At 42.9% G+C, this 15068-nt stretch overlaps 1 protein-coding gene across 5 annotated transcripts in view; it reads right to left on the bottom strand.

Moving 5' to 3' along the window:
- CAV1 (caveolin 1) overlaps positions 1-14344 on the bottom strand; it is a 38114-nt gene extending 23770 nt beyond the window's left edge. Inside the window, exons 1-3 of one of the 5 annotated variants that reach the window (XM_048500715.1) lie at positions 14077-14198; positions 12966-13049; positions 12225-12389 (exon numbers count right to left, since the gene is read on the bottom strand). In XM_048500715.1, the coding sequence (XP_048356672.1) occupies positions 12225-12326 (102 nt within the window). In that variant the 5' untranslated portion in view covers positions 12327-12389; positions 12966-13049; positions 14077-14198. Of the gene's footprint in view, positions 1-12224; positions 12491-12965; positions 13050-13731; positions 13850-14076 lie in introns of those variants that run through there. The other 4 variants (XM_048500716.1, XM_048500714.1, XM_048500719.1 and 1 more) reach the window with 4 other exon arrangements.
- Positions 14345-15068: the final 724 nt, after the last annotated feature.

Here is a 15068-nt window from a genome sequence, read left to right as displayed (position 1 = left end):
ATTGGAAAAACCCTGATGGAGTTTTTAGAGGGGGCAACTGCTTGCCCCAGGTACCATTTTCTAGAGCTATGCCCCTGAATTTAGATCATCCTTAACTGTCCTTTAAAAACTTCAACGTAAGTACTTATCAGCAACAGGCTGACTGAAGGAATGCAGCACTTTCACCTTCAGCTGTGATGGAATCTTTTTCCTTTCCTATTTGAAGAGCTAAACCTATCAGTAATCGCATAGTTCAAAACGCAGCAAAAATACCAGATACAAACAAAGCAAAATACTACATTTGTCCCTCATGTAATTCTTCCCAAACCAAATGAACTCTACATCCTAGATAAATTTGACCTCCACTTGAGACTTCAAAGTTATTAGCAGAAAAGCACATGAAGGTACAAGGAACTGAAACTATGGCTAAGAATAAGAGGTCTGACATGTTCAAGTTAGCAGACCTATTCCTGAACTGAGACAAACCTGGTGATTATGAGTTCTTGTATAACAATGAACATGTGAAGTCCAAGTATTTTTGGACGCACACCATGTCTGCTTCCTTCAATGTGTATATTATTTGCATGTCTGTTTCATTCAGGAAACATTTATGAAGTGGAAAGACAGAGAGCTGGTACGCCTACATAAGTAGAAAATTCTGTTTTAAATGTACCAGACTGTGATCTTTTTTAGGAGAATTATAACTTCTCCAGGCAATGTTTTTTACCTTCCCAGCTGTCTCAAAGTACAATCAGCTCATTAATTTGGTATATTTTCTGCATTTGATCTGTTCTCTCATACATGCTTACAGTACAAAGTTAACGAGTACAAGGTTAAAGGAAGAGGGTTGTCTCAATTTTACTGCTACTGTCAATAAGGGGGTTGCTACTGGAATTAAAGGCATAGTCCAAACGGTTGATTTCTAATTTCTGCTGAGGGAAGATGTAGATGGCAGGCTGAAGCAGGAAAAGCAGAAGAGCCAAGTGATTTTTGGTGCAATTCTATGCAGAGTTCCTCCACCCTAAACTCATTGATTCTGATGTGACATCCCAAGGAATTGTGCATATTATTAATAAAAGGGTTGGAAGGATCTTATAGGTTATCTAGACCAATTCCTCTGCTCAAAGCAGAAAATCCAAAGCTTGAGCATTTCCACCAGATGGTTGTCCAGCCTCCATCAAGGAGTACCTCATCATCACCCTCAGTAGTTGCTTCCATAATTCCGCTTGATTCCCATTTGCTGAGATAGCTGCCATCCACAAGGCCATTTTCAAGCCCAGATACTGGCTTGTATGGGCCATCAATCTTGTTTAGGAACTGCTGTTTTGATCTATATGCACATGGATTGTGCACAGGCACCCTGTCATACAAAAAGCAAACATTTTCCTGTGGGATTATGAATCATGGGCACTGGCATTAAAGTGAAAACCAGTACATAAGGGTTCAATTATGCTGGGGAAAAAACTCTGAAGTGTAAACAAAATGAACCTTAGATCTGAATAAACTCAATTACGGGTTAACCACTGAGATTCTCACAAGTGTTCAAAATGCTTTCTGTAACAGGAAGAAAGCTAGTGAATGCCTACTTCCTACACACTCTATAGAAGAATTTTTGAAGCCCAACTGAGACAAAAATTGGTATTTTTAGATCCAAGTGTACCAGCGTAAACAAGCAGACTGCAAAGTAGAATCTGATTGGCCTCTGAAGCAATTTGCTCATCACAATCTGCCTAGTTAACCTTTGAGATTCATTACATACAAGAGGGCTAAAGACAAAAAAAAGCAATAAACCCCACTGTGCTGTCAAAGGTGGCCTCCAGAACTATTCTAAGTGAACACATCACTAAATCTGTATTTTTAAGACTTTCCTGAGACAGGCAAAAACATTTTTATAGAGCAGAACTTTCAAAAAGGCAAAGTCTTCAGTCAGGCTTGTAAGAAGTCCCTCACAGTGTATAACAGTGGCTACCAAGGACATCTTGGCCTTTGTAGCCAGAATAAATGTTTGACCATCAATAAGGCATGGCTAACATAGGATGTCCAGGAAAAGAAACTGTTTACTCGCAGCCAGTATGGATGTATTTGAAAGGCTGTCTGGATTTGTTAGTTTCTGGGAGCACTCTTCCTATTTGAATAGCCTAAAAGTTGGGAACTGGCTCAGGGCACAGTGCTCATGCTGTCACTTTACAACATGTGAATTCAATCCAGGAAAACCAATATCAGTACAAGCTAAAAACAATCTGCAGATCAGTCATAAGTTTGAGTGTGATGCAGAAACACTAACAAAGAATACACAAATAGGCATCATCTTCCCATGCTTTTTGGTATAAGTGTGAAAAGGAAACTCATGTCTCTCCCCTATGGGTGGGTGAGGTGGGATATGAAGAACCTGTAGCATGTTGGGAGGACATGCATTTCTCCATGGCACAAACTTCCCTTTTCATACAAGACTCCAGCAACATGAAAAGTTTTGCCAATCTCTCTCTTACTTCTTCTATGGGTCAAACTAAAATGTATACATAGATAGTGTACCCAACAATCTTTTTAACAGAGCAAAAGGAACTTCAAGTGTAGGAGACATTTTGAAACAGAAAAGTGGCCTCGATTGAGAGCAGCATTGCCTCTACCTGCTTCTTCCTTCTAACTCCTGAAAAAATACCTTTTAAAAAAAGGTAACATTACACAGCCATCCACTCACACACACCCTGCCCACCCACAAGGTTGGCCTTAAGGAGTCAATTTTGAATCAGCCCTTCACGCTTGATCAATTGCTGAGAGTTAAACATTGGGGGAAATGACAGCTGAGCTCAGACTCAGATTCTTGTCCACAAATCAAGAAAGATGGCAAACACTCACAAGACTGTTGTTTATATCCTACATTAAATTCACGGGTAAAGAACTTCACTTTTGTACCATCTGCAGAAATAATAAGCTCATGCAGTCTCTTATTTGCTCCTAACTTTCTATTGTGGTGCAGATGATTACATTCTGTAAGTTGGACAATGTTTCTGTCACTTTCTCCCCTCTTTCCTGTCCTCACTGAATTGTGAAACAGCAACATCAAGGCCGTTTCTGCATGGGCCAAAAACAGAGCCCTAGGGATGGTCCCTGGGGTGCTGTTTGCACAGCTGCCGTTGCTGCAGTGCAGCAGCACCACGCCCACCCACCCCCAAACAATGGGAAAACTATGCTTTCAAAACTTGCTCAATGAGAAAGTTTTTTGGAAAGCCGCATCTTCCCGCCGGCGCCGTCTGAAGGGCACTGGTGTGAGGGCGCCACTTTCAGGTACTGCCTGGGTCTGCATGGTTTGTTTATCTTGTCTTCCCTCCAAGGCTCTGGAGGTAGAAGGGACACACCCACGCTGCCCTCCAATCCCTGTGGGGCAGAGGGCAGTGTGGGCGTGTCACTTCCCCGCTCTGGCGGGAAGAAAAGGTAAACAAACCACGCAGACCTGAGGCAGCTACATGCGAGCCACCTTTGCGGTTTGCAGCAGCTTCAGGGCCACCCGCACAGGACTGTGTGGATGGTCCCGTGGCTCTGCTTCTACCGCAGTGCAGAAATGATCCAAGACACTGGAATACCGGCAACCTTTTCTAAAGGTTTTTCCCTTTTTTAAAAAGTTAGATTCTTTAAAATAAAGATATTGAAGTTGAGTTCTGAAGTTTTGTTTCTGACTTATTTAGACTGTATATTCTGAAAAGCTACTTGTGCTCTGAACTTGAGTCATTTTGACTGTAGTTCTCAACCATGCCTGAAGAAATTAAAGTGAACTGCTACTGAATTCCGTAGCAGTTATTCAACAAAACCAAAAACAAGTGATTCAAGTAAAAAACTGCAGAGGAACAACCAGAAGTAGTTCCAAGATCACAGTAGTAATAATGATGATAATCTGGTACTCAACTATCAGTACAAAATCACTTCTTAAAGTATTTTAAATGGTTCATTATATTCATTATTTGCATGCATACTCTAAGTATTATTTTGGTTTGGGCACCCTCTGTTTTTAAAACTGCCCAGTGGTAATTTAAAAAAAACCATAAACAGAAATTTCAGATTGACGCAGGTGTGTAAATAAGACACTCAGAAACTAGTATACCTGGTGGGTGGGTAAGAGTTTGTTAATCTTCATGCCAAGAATCTGGAATATGTTTAATTCTGATGCTAGCTGAACTCCAGCCAGCTGACAGAACTGCTTAAGTGGATGATTTCAATTACTAACTGCACTGGTGGAAAGGCTGGCTTCTGTAATCAGACAGAATTGTAAAGGCCTATCTGAATTTTGCAGCACAATATTGGCTCAGGAAGTAAAAGCCTCTGATTCCAACAGAGATTTACTCCCTTGCACAGAATTGCAGCCTTTGTTTTTGTTTTTAAAAGAAACAGAAACAAAGCTCAGCACAAAATTATGGGCTACCCTGTGTGGGAGTTGCCAAAGAGAACAGATACAAGGGTCTCTTTCTCTCTGCCCCACCCTCTTAGAATGCAAGCATAGTCTGACTGGCTACAATCAGGGGTACCAAAAGGCAAAGACCAGTTAGCTGCGTCCCTGGCAATATTTCTTGATTTTGAAAGGCCATGTGTGGGAGTAGGGAGAGGCTGCATTGCACTGCACTGGAACAAATGCTAAAAGCATTGAAAGGTCTAAAACACTGATGTATACATTTCTGTATAAACTCCAGAGATGTCAGTAGACTTTTTGTTCATGTTTATGCTTCAAAGCCAGATTCTTTCAGCAACAAGATTCTCTTAGGACAGTGCTTCATTCCTCTCCACCTCTTCCACTAACTTTTCTCCAGTCATGCTGTGATCAGAGAGGGGTAGAAAGGAATCACAGTAAAGTTGCTTTGGGTAAGAAAAGTGACTACAGAGAAGAGCAGAATGTAGGAGCAGGCAACACATAAATCAATCTACTCCCTATGTGAGTCATGTCCAGAGTTGGGTGTAGGTTAGGAACGTAAGGAGCTCCCTGATAGGTTGGGACCAATGTTGCATCTCATTCAGCATACTGATAATAACAGAGGCCAGCCATCCTCAACATTCTGATTTCAGAGGTTAAGCACATGGATCTGGATATTTCATTCAGCTATTAGAGGTCATATATGTTCACAGACATATGTTCGATGATTTAAAAAAAATAATTTTGAGACACATGTTTAACAAAATCCCAATGATAATTTCTTAGGAAAAAGCAGCTTCATGAGGGGATGGCTCTCAATGGAGAAACAGTGAGTCCTTGAATGAACAATCATAAGCAGTTATATCCTTTTTGGCCTATTTTCAATGGGCTTATAATGCAATCCAGATGTGGGGAGAGAGCTGCAGCAACTGGATGCAGTGTGGCAAATGTGGCACTGTGTTGTCTCCAAAGGCACTCCAGGCAGTGCAGGCAGGAGGGAAATTCAAAATCCCTCTTATCGCCCATAGAGACCCATGGAAGAAACAGACTTATGCCACTGTTTTTAACAGCCATGCCAGAACCATTCCGGTGTGAAACTCTTATGGAAGCTGACTAATGTCAGCTTCAACCCCAAGAATGTCTCCAGAATGCCCCCAGCCACACTGGTGTCCAGGAGGATACCAACACAGGTCTGGAAATCCAGCTCTCTTCTGGGTTTAGCCACTCCCAGTTGCCTTCTTTGCTGGCATAACTCAGGATTACACTGTGAGAATGGTAAAACTGTGTAAAGGACTGAACTGTAAGTCTCTTTCCGTCTTCTGCTACTCCTTCCTTTACCTAACCACTTTTCTCTCCCTCCCAAATTTTGATAAACTTGATGTCTTAAAAAACCTGGCTCCAAAGTGTGCAACCATATATAACATGCTCAGATGAAGTGTTCTATGCAACTCAAAAACCTCATAATGCTTCAGCTATTTTGTAGTTTTAAATACACATCTCTATGAGATCTTGCTGCACTGTTGATCTGTACTTGAACCGTAATGGGCCAATTATGCACAAGGCATCTGGTATACTATGGGAGTGAATGTCTGTCATGGGAAGATTTCTTGTATGGACGTATTTTCTCAAACCCTGCTTTTACTTTCCATCCTCTCTGCGACAAACAAGACCACTTCTAGTGTGTCTTTTAATTTGCTTCACTGCCAGAGCAAGCAGATTTGCCAGTGAGCACAACTTTGCCCAGGACATGTTCCCTCCACCCCCAGTCAACCTACCTAGCTTCACCCTTCCCACTCCCTTGCACTGTATCTATGTCCTCCCCCACTTCCATTTTGCCAGCTTTTTTCCTGCTTCTCTATTGATATCTCAATATAATAACAACAGAGAGTTGGGTTTTCTAAGGAACAGTAGGAGCAGGATCTCTTTTTGGCTCTACCCCACTTCCCCCACTCTACTTCTGCCCTCCCTGATGATCGAGGGGGCTTGAAAAAAAAATATTCCAACATGGCTTTATTTTAAAATAAGCCTCTTTCTTCTCCTGCGGCAACAGAAGTGTATGTGTGTGAGTGTGGAGGGGAGACAAGGGAGAGGGAATATCAGCTCTATACATTATCTCCTTTTCAGTAGTATGTGGTTCAGGGAGCTGCTTTGCCTCTTTCATTTAGGGGAGAGATTATTTTTGGAAAAGGCTATGGTACCAATAGAATAGCAATTGTCAAAGCCAGAAATCTTGAGGCTAGTGGGTGTGATGAGATCTGTGCCTTAAGAAACGACTAGATGGGCAGAGTTGAGAACCAGGAAAAGCAGGGCCAGAAGAGTTCTCAGCAGGCCTGGAGGAGTTCTGTGTACAAAAACTGCATGGCAGAAGTGCGTGCCTTCTTGTGTGTAAACAGAGAAATGTGAAGAAATCCACTACAAGCGCACTGTGCAGTGGAAAACCCCGAGGTAAGCATTTAATATATATGTAGCACTGCAAGCAATACTCTAATAGGTGCAGATCTTGCACTGGAAGGCAAACAAAACTTGTGAACAAAGAAAAGCAAACTCCTTCAACACAATTTCTCCATTTTATTTGTGAGTTTAACTTGTCTGTATGGGAAGTTCTTGATACTTACTAGTGATTTCAACCTGTTTTGCCTTGGCCTTTGGTTACAGCAATAAACACTGACTGATTGATATTACATTCCACTTCTTTTAATTGTGGAAAGGGAAAAGAGTTTTGTAGGCCAGTAAAGCTCAACCAGGTTTTGACGACACAACCCAAGAGGCAAAAATTACCAAGGTTTGTAAGGCTTCTGCTTGTTGGCATCTTATGCACTGCTTGCTGAAACTCAAAAGTTTATTTATCTGGGGTTCTGGAAAACTGTGTAGCAACTTCTGTTGTTCATGGGGGAAGAACATTCCTGGCTTTTCCTAAGTTATGAGAATTTTTTAAAAAATTATGAAGTCTTTTGCCAGATAATTTGTCTTCTGGTTTAGGCTTTTATGTGACTGTACAGGTTTTGCCATGGAGTAAGCAACAAGGAATGCAAAACTGCTGAGCAAATAGGTAAAATGCTCAGAACTCTGGAACTGGAGGTGAGCCTCAAATATTCAACAGTCAGCAGAACTGCAACACATGCAACCCTCTAGCATCTAACAAGCTTTCATTTTATGGCCTTGAGCTGCACCATGTATTTAATCAATCCAGAAACATTACTAAAACTACCTTCCGTACTTTCTGGTATGAGAATAGAGATTTTACTCATTAGACATACATAAACAGTTGTCTCCAGCCGAATGAGGAAACTGTAGCCTGAAGCAGCTCTCCATGAAGTACCACAGGCACAAAGAATGAGTCATGTGTTTGTTAAATGTGGATATTTCTCACAATTCCAAAAAACCGATGGGCCTATGAAGCTAAAAAAATCCCATGTATCCATCGTATCATTTTCTATTCTGCCTTCTTCTCCATGAATCTCAGGGCAGTTTACGTTGTTATTTTCTACTGCACTTATCCCGACAACAATCCTGTCAGGTAAATTCTAGCCTATCCTGCATCCTGGCTTTCTAGTTTTCCATGTTCTATTCCGCTCTGCACTAATCGGATCTCATCTGGAGTATCATACACAGTTCTGGGTCACAGGCTATAAGAAGGATGTAGTCAAAGGATGTGGAAGAATAGTGGTGATGGTGGTGGCCTGAAAACAAGTCCTAGATGGAAAGTTTGAATGAGCTGGGAATGTCTAGAGATAACTCTGCTCTTCAAATACCTGAGAGGCTGACAAATAAAAGGCAGACTTGTTTTCTGATGTTCCGGAGTGTCAAGATCTAATGGTCTTCAATAAGGTATCTCAGCTGAATTTGAGAACTCCCAAATGATTTTGACACTGGTGAGAGAAGACTGAGTCTTAGTGGAGGTTTTCAAGCACAGTATGTACAGCAATCTATTAGGAATGTTTTAGACTATATACTATATAGAGGTACTATATTACTATATTAGATTACTATATAGAATTATTCTTCTATATGTTGTTCTATATCAGGGGTAGGGAACCTGCGGCTCTCCAGATGTTCAGGAACTACAATTCCCATCAGCCCCTACCAGCATGGCCAATTGGCCATGCTGACAGAGGCTGATGGGAATTGTAGTTCCTGAACATCTGGAGAGCCGCAGGTTCCCTACCCCTGTTCTATATGTTCAGTGCTTTTTTTTCCCAAGCAGGGGGCAGACATGGTCTTTTCACTTGCATTTGGAAGTGGCACAGTACAGGAGTACCATCTTCTACGCTGTTTGTGCAGATGGGTCTTCAGTTTATATTAGAAGCCAGCACAGAATTTCAGAATGATTCCATAATCACAAGAATTTTAAAGAAGTTCCTGTTGAATGTCACACTTCAGTGGTATTCCCACCTAATGCCTGCCGTTTGGCCTTGACTCAAACAAAAAGGGCAGCAGGCAAAAACACTTATTTGCCTTCTTGAAGTTGGACAACCTATTGTTGCTTTCCTTACAGAAACACTCTGAATGCAGATCTGCAGAAGAAAATGCTACACATAATTATAAAAACAATTCCAAAACAACATTCAGGATGATAAAATGTTCCTTTAGTGGTAACTTCCATGGCACTTTATACATACATATATGTCAAAAGTAATGTCCTGAGAGTTTTGGAACACTGTTTGAAGTCATTCTTAATTGTCCCATTTCCTTTGGAACACAATGATGTATTGCCATTTTTTTAATATTTCCCTTGGGAGAGGTTCCTCCCCCGCCACCATGGCAAAAGGCCTCCTTTCCCTAGTAGAATCTATCTTTCTCTGTTGAGTAATGTTGTCTGGAGTTATCTGGATTCCACTGAGCTTTGGACATATGATTAATCCTCAGATGATTTTGTTGCTTTGGGAACTGCTAAATAATGAGCTTGAAAATATGCTCTTCTCTATGCCCATCTTTCCTTAGGAACTAAGGTTCAGGGAGAGTAGTTCCATTTTAGAATGCTGGTGTGGCCGTTTGGATTGTTTCTGCCTATCAAAATCTCCACACTAGCACTTTAGGAAAAAGGGTTCTAGAATTAATCCTGATGTGCTAGCCTTCAAAAAGCAGGCACTATTTGATAGGGGAAAACATTCAGTTATAATCTGCCTGTGTTTTTACTTTTTACATCAATACTAAATTCACAACAAAGCAAAAGCAATATAAAAATCACAGTTTTATACAAAGCTATTTTAAAACTAAGATAGGCTTGGAAACATAACCAGCAGCAACACGTATCTGAAGATTCTCTAGGCCTCAGAAGTACTTTGGAAAAGATTTACCTTCAACTAGAACCTAAATGTCAGAAAATAATAGGCATGATGAACCTTCTTTGCAATGACAGAACCAAAGGTTTTTAAGATCCAAGATCCTGTACACTCAAATATCAGTGCAAGTCACTCCAAGTAGACAGCCAGATTTCAAACCAGCCCGAAAGGCATGTTCTCCCTAATCCAAGATATGCAGGGGCAACTTTTGATTACTCAGTAGTAATGGAGTTATTCTCTACACAGATTTGGACACACTCTCCTCTTTATTCCTAACTGTCTGACTGGTTTTAAAAATTGATAACAAAAATAATTTCTAGAACTGATCCCACAATCATCAAATTCAGCCATGGTACTTTATAATCTTGGACAACCAGATATGGCAAACATCCTGCTATTCATTCATTTGCAGAAATCCTGCCCAAACAAACATCCCCTACCACCCATGCTTCATCGTTCTATGCCAACAGAACGAATGGATTTTCCCCAAAGTACAACAACAGAACTGGGAACTGTATCATCCTGCTGCTTAATAGTGCAATCTTAGGAAACCTAACTCCAATCTAGGTCTATTGAAATGGAGCAGCTCTGCACAGGGTTGCACTGCTTTATAACCATCTCTGGCTGTCAAATTTGCAATCGGATGCAGGTTCTGCCAAGAACAGATTATTTTTCTGATCCAGATGGGCCCTGATAACAATTTCCACTGACCCAGATTTGGAATGGCCAAAGTTCAACATTTGCACCATCAAGAGATCCAGAAGGGCCTTATGCCAAGCCAGTTAATGGTTTCTTTTCCCCTTCTTTTAGCATTTTTAGGTTGGAAAAAAAGACACACACACACCACCACTACCTTTGTCTTCATTTGGCTCAGGCAGAGTATCTGTGTGTATCCAGCTCTGTGAATAAAACTAGGTTCACATAATGAAATTTGTGCAGGATTTCTTCCCAGTTCATGAGCAGCAAATTATTGTATTCAGTTAAGCCTTCTCTGTTTTCCTAAGTCTGTCATACAATTAAAGAAATCATGTGAACTGATCTTATGCACATTTACTTATAAGAAACGTCTCCCTCCCAAGCATGCCCATAAAATTGTAGTCATGCCAGTTTAATTCCACCAGTTTTAATTTGATTAAAACTGTCCAGAATGTGCACAGGAGTAAACAATTGTCCTTCAGAAAATAAAAAGTCTAGTTTTTAAACATGTTCTAACAAGCACCACACTAGAAGGGGCATTCCCTCCCGGGAAAAGATTTTAAGATGCTACTTAATACCTCTGAATGTAATGTTAGGTTAGCTTTTGATTAGTAGACAAGTGCCAGCCGACTAACTGGGCAGCAAACTTTATAAAATCTACTGCTGGCATCTTTCTACTAATCAAAAGCACTGCAACTATATGCTTTTCTCATTTTCTTTCATATTCCAAAGAGAATTACAGTCTCACTTTCAAAAAAAGAAACCATCTAGTCATGGCTTCTGAGAACATCTTGATATCTTGTATTTTTCTTCATGCAATGCATTTTTTTCTATTTAGTTAGACAAAGTTTTATTTAAAGACAGTGAATTGGCAAATATTGTTCCAGTTATTGGGACATGCTTCTATTGGCTGTTTGGCAAGAGTGAAATGCTTTTAATATGCATTAATGTTAACTGCCATCCTCAGAAGCCAACACAGAATTGCTTAAAACAGCATTCCCTGATGGAGGCCACAAATAAGGTGCCTTTGTGCTAGAACAGCTACTTTATTTCATTTGTGAATGTGTGTGGCTGATTCCGCATGGGCCAAAAACAGTGGTGTGAAAATGGTATAAACCCTTTCACACCATTTTAGACCCTTTTACACCATTTTCACACTGTTTTCACACCGCTGTTTTTGGCCCATGCGGAATGAGCCAGTTATAATTTTTAAAAATGTTCCTGTTCACAACAACCTGTGAGGCTGGGTCACTCTCATTCACAGAGGAGCACCTTTGGTTAAGAAATACTAGCTGTTCCAAGGGATTATAGAGGTAAGAGACATATTCTTCCAAATAAATAATTATCCAGTGGGCAGATATCAATAGATAACTTTAGGTCAAACAGCTTCAAGCAGAAAATAAATAGGAAGAAATTTTATTCCTGTAACAGGATATACTTCCTTTGTGGGAACTTTCTTGAACATGCTGCTTATTTGTTGGAAGCTTAAAACACAGATAAACGTACACAATCCTATGCCACTAATGCCATTAATACTCATATGCAAGTTGATGCATCTTCTGCATTACAATACTCCACCCATCTCTTTCAAAAGGGCACGGTACAGGCAACAAACATTTTTGCAGAGTGTGATTACTCATGGTTAAAGAACCAGCTACCACTGTGATCCCACAGTCTCCTGGGAGTGTCCCTGTGCTTTCTCCCTTGATTTTCCAAACTGAACCAATACTTCCCCTCCCCCCCCCCTCCTCGCGAGCCACGCGCTACACCCTGGCATCCTCCTCCTCCCTTCCCCCTTCGCTCACAGACTCATTTTTGGAGGCTATTAGGGATTATTTGCTTGGGGGTGGGAGGAGGATGCGACTTCCTACCTTGACCACGTCGTCGTTGAGATGCTTGGGGTCCCGATTGACCAGGTCGATTTCTTTCGTATGCACGTCGTGGAACTCCTTCTCGTTCATTTCATCTGCCATGGCCTTGTTGTTGGGCTTGTAGATATTGCCGTGCTCCCTGATGGGCGCTGTGTACAAAAAGCCCTGGAAAAGGAGGGGGCAGCGATCAGCCCGCCGCACTATAGACGGCGCGGAAAGGGGCGCGTCCCAAAGTTTCACCGTCTCATCGGACGTCCGCGGAGCAGCTGGAGCGGGCAGGAGGCAAGAGAAGGTTCGTCCAGGGAATGCCCCAAGGCTGGCTTTTTAAATAGACACAAAATACCTACACCACACCCCTCGGGACCAGCCGGAGCCGCGACTCCCACGCCAGCCGCCAGGGGTCCTCTCCGGGTGCGCGCAACACCCAGGGAACTCCCCAGCGGGCAGGGCGCGGGCACCTTGGCATCACACCATCCCCCAAATCGCCTCGTTTATCGGGCTCCCCTACCCTCCAGGGCCCTTCTCCAGCGACAAACCCACGGGATCCTACATGACCCCTCCCGTCTTCTTTCCGTGCGCCTCGGCTTGGCCCGGGCAAGCGCGCCGACGCATCGCCCCGATTCGCTGCCTGTTTCTTGGGAAGCAGCGGGCCCCGTTAAGTTCAGGTCCCTTGCAAACTCGCGCCGTTTGAGGATCGCGACCTTATTTGAGAGACAGTTCCCTGGCACCCTTAGTGCTCACCTCTCTGTCCCTTCTTCAGCGGCAGGCCTGGACACCTGGTTTAGCCAGGCAGCTCCTGGTGGCGACGGCAGGGTATCTCTATGGCTATCCTCCCAAAAAAGGCAAAGGAGAGAATGACTTTTACGGAATTAAATAGACTTTTCCAAAGTTTCAAAAACAAGACACGCTCCTTGGGAAAGGAGGGTCATATGATCTGACTCCTAAGACGTCGCTTTGAACCAGTCCTTGGATACTAATTCGTTCCCTGTGCGGAATCACTACCATCCTCCGGTTAGGGATCCCGACCACCCAAATACATGTATGGAGCGAAAGGCTGGAAAAGCTTCCCTTTTCAAGCCCTCTGTTAAATGCCCAGGGGCGATGAAAGGGGCATTTATTCAAAGGGCCACCAATTCACGAAACTGCCAGCAGCGCCTTCTTTTTCTTGCAGAAGCCCTCCCGAAAGGCGATGCAAAATATTTTGCCCCTAGCCCTGAATTACCATCCACTGAAACCGAACTAACCGGCTTTTGCCCGCGGGAGGCAAATAACTCCCTTTACAGGACCTAAAGACTTTGATCTAATTCGACTGGGAGTTGACAGAATACTTCATCTGAAAAAAATCCCAACTTCCTGGAGCTCCTCCTAATACAGCCGAATTTTGACTTGAGGAACACTTTCATTTGCTTTTATAAGAATTAAATTATCTCCCTTTGGGCAACTTGCTTATATGCTTTTGCACGGGTAGCGGGAAAACATCTTCAAAGCGATCCTCCCAACCACTTACTCTAAGCGTAATTTCACCGAAGGTCCGGCTGAAGTCCGCGTAGACTCCACTGCAGCCTCTGAACGGCGTGAAGTGGAGTGCGCGGGGGGGGGGGGGGGGGGGGGGGTGAGGGAGCAAACAAGTGCCCAAGCCAGAAGATCAGATTACTCGCAACAACAGACCAATCACCCCCGATTGCCCTGTAGAAACAGTCTGTCTCCAACTCTGCAAAAAAGCCTTTTCGCTGAGAACAAGATAAGGGACGAGCCAAGAGTGCTCCCTGAGATGGCTGGGGCAGGTACGCAATGCCAGGAACGCAAGGCAGTTTGAAGAAGAAAAAAAAACTGCAAAGCAAAGTCCTCCTACCTCTGAGTCTACGTATTTGCTCCCAGACATGGTGCCCTGGGTTCACTGGAGGCTCTGCAGAGGGGTTCTCTGAATTATAATTTAAAGGATCCGAAGGAGGAAGATCCTGTTTTGTTTTTTTTAAGAGCTGCTGCCGAGTGGGAGGTAACTGGGACTTGCTCGGCTGGCTGGGCGCCAGCGGTTTGTTCTGCACGCTGCCGGCTTGGAGAAGAGAGCGGGTGGGTCTCTAGGCACATCCCCAAGATACTGTGAGCAGCAGCAGGGTAGGGTGAACGCACAGGCGAAGGACGCGCTTGGGCTATCCCAACTGCCTCCCCCGCTTTTTGGAAACTGCTTGGCCGCAGCAACCATAAAAGTACACACGCGCGCGCACATGGAAGGATCCAGCGACGAGGGACTCTTTATTGATTTTGGGTCAGCTTTTGACACAGTCAGGACAAAAAAAATCATATATATATAAGTATATAAATACTTTTACCGAAGTTGGGTACGTGCGTGTATGCTTTTCTGATTCAACTGAGAAGCCCCAATCGTCTCTGATCACGAGGCGCTCCCGTGGCTCTGGCTAGAAGCATGAAACACAGGGCGTTGCAAACGGTGCAGTTCTGAGCCCGCATTTTCCATCCATCCGAAAACAAAGGGGAACAAAAAGGGTTTCCCCCGCTTGGTGGAGTGGCTTCTGCCCCAAAAATAAATGTTGTGGAAACTTGGATTAGTTTCGAGGTGACAAGAACGAGACTTCTCTCAAGCAGCTTCATTCCAAACTGCAAATATATTTTACAGCTGGGCCCTTGTTTTTATGTCATTTGCTCCACACTGTTTATGTGCCAACGTTTTGGGGGCATGTTTGCCCTTAATATTGTTCTTTAAAAAGAAGTTTTGAGACAAACAAAACCACACTAAGTACCTCCGTGGCTGGACTGTGTTGGCAGTGACAGTAAAATCAGATAAATTATTGGCCTTGCATGTACAGTCTAAGAGTGACTGGTGGA

Source organism: Sphaerodactylus townsendi, linkage group LG06, assembly GCF_021028975.2.
Source record: "Sphaerodactylus townsendi isolate TG3544 linkage group LG06, MPM_Stown_v2.3, whole genome shotgun sequence".
Taxonomy (NCBI): Eukaryota; Metazoa; Chordata; class Lepidosauria; order Squamata; family Sphaerodactylidae; genus Sphaerodactylus; species Sphaerodactylus townsendi.
The sequence above is the reverse complement of the archived record's forward strand: the minus strand, read 5'-3'. Positions and strand labels throughout refer to the sequence as shown.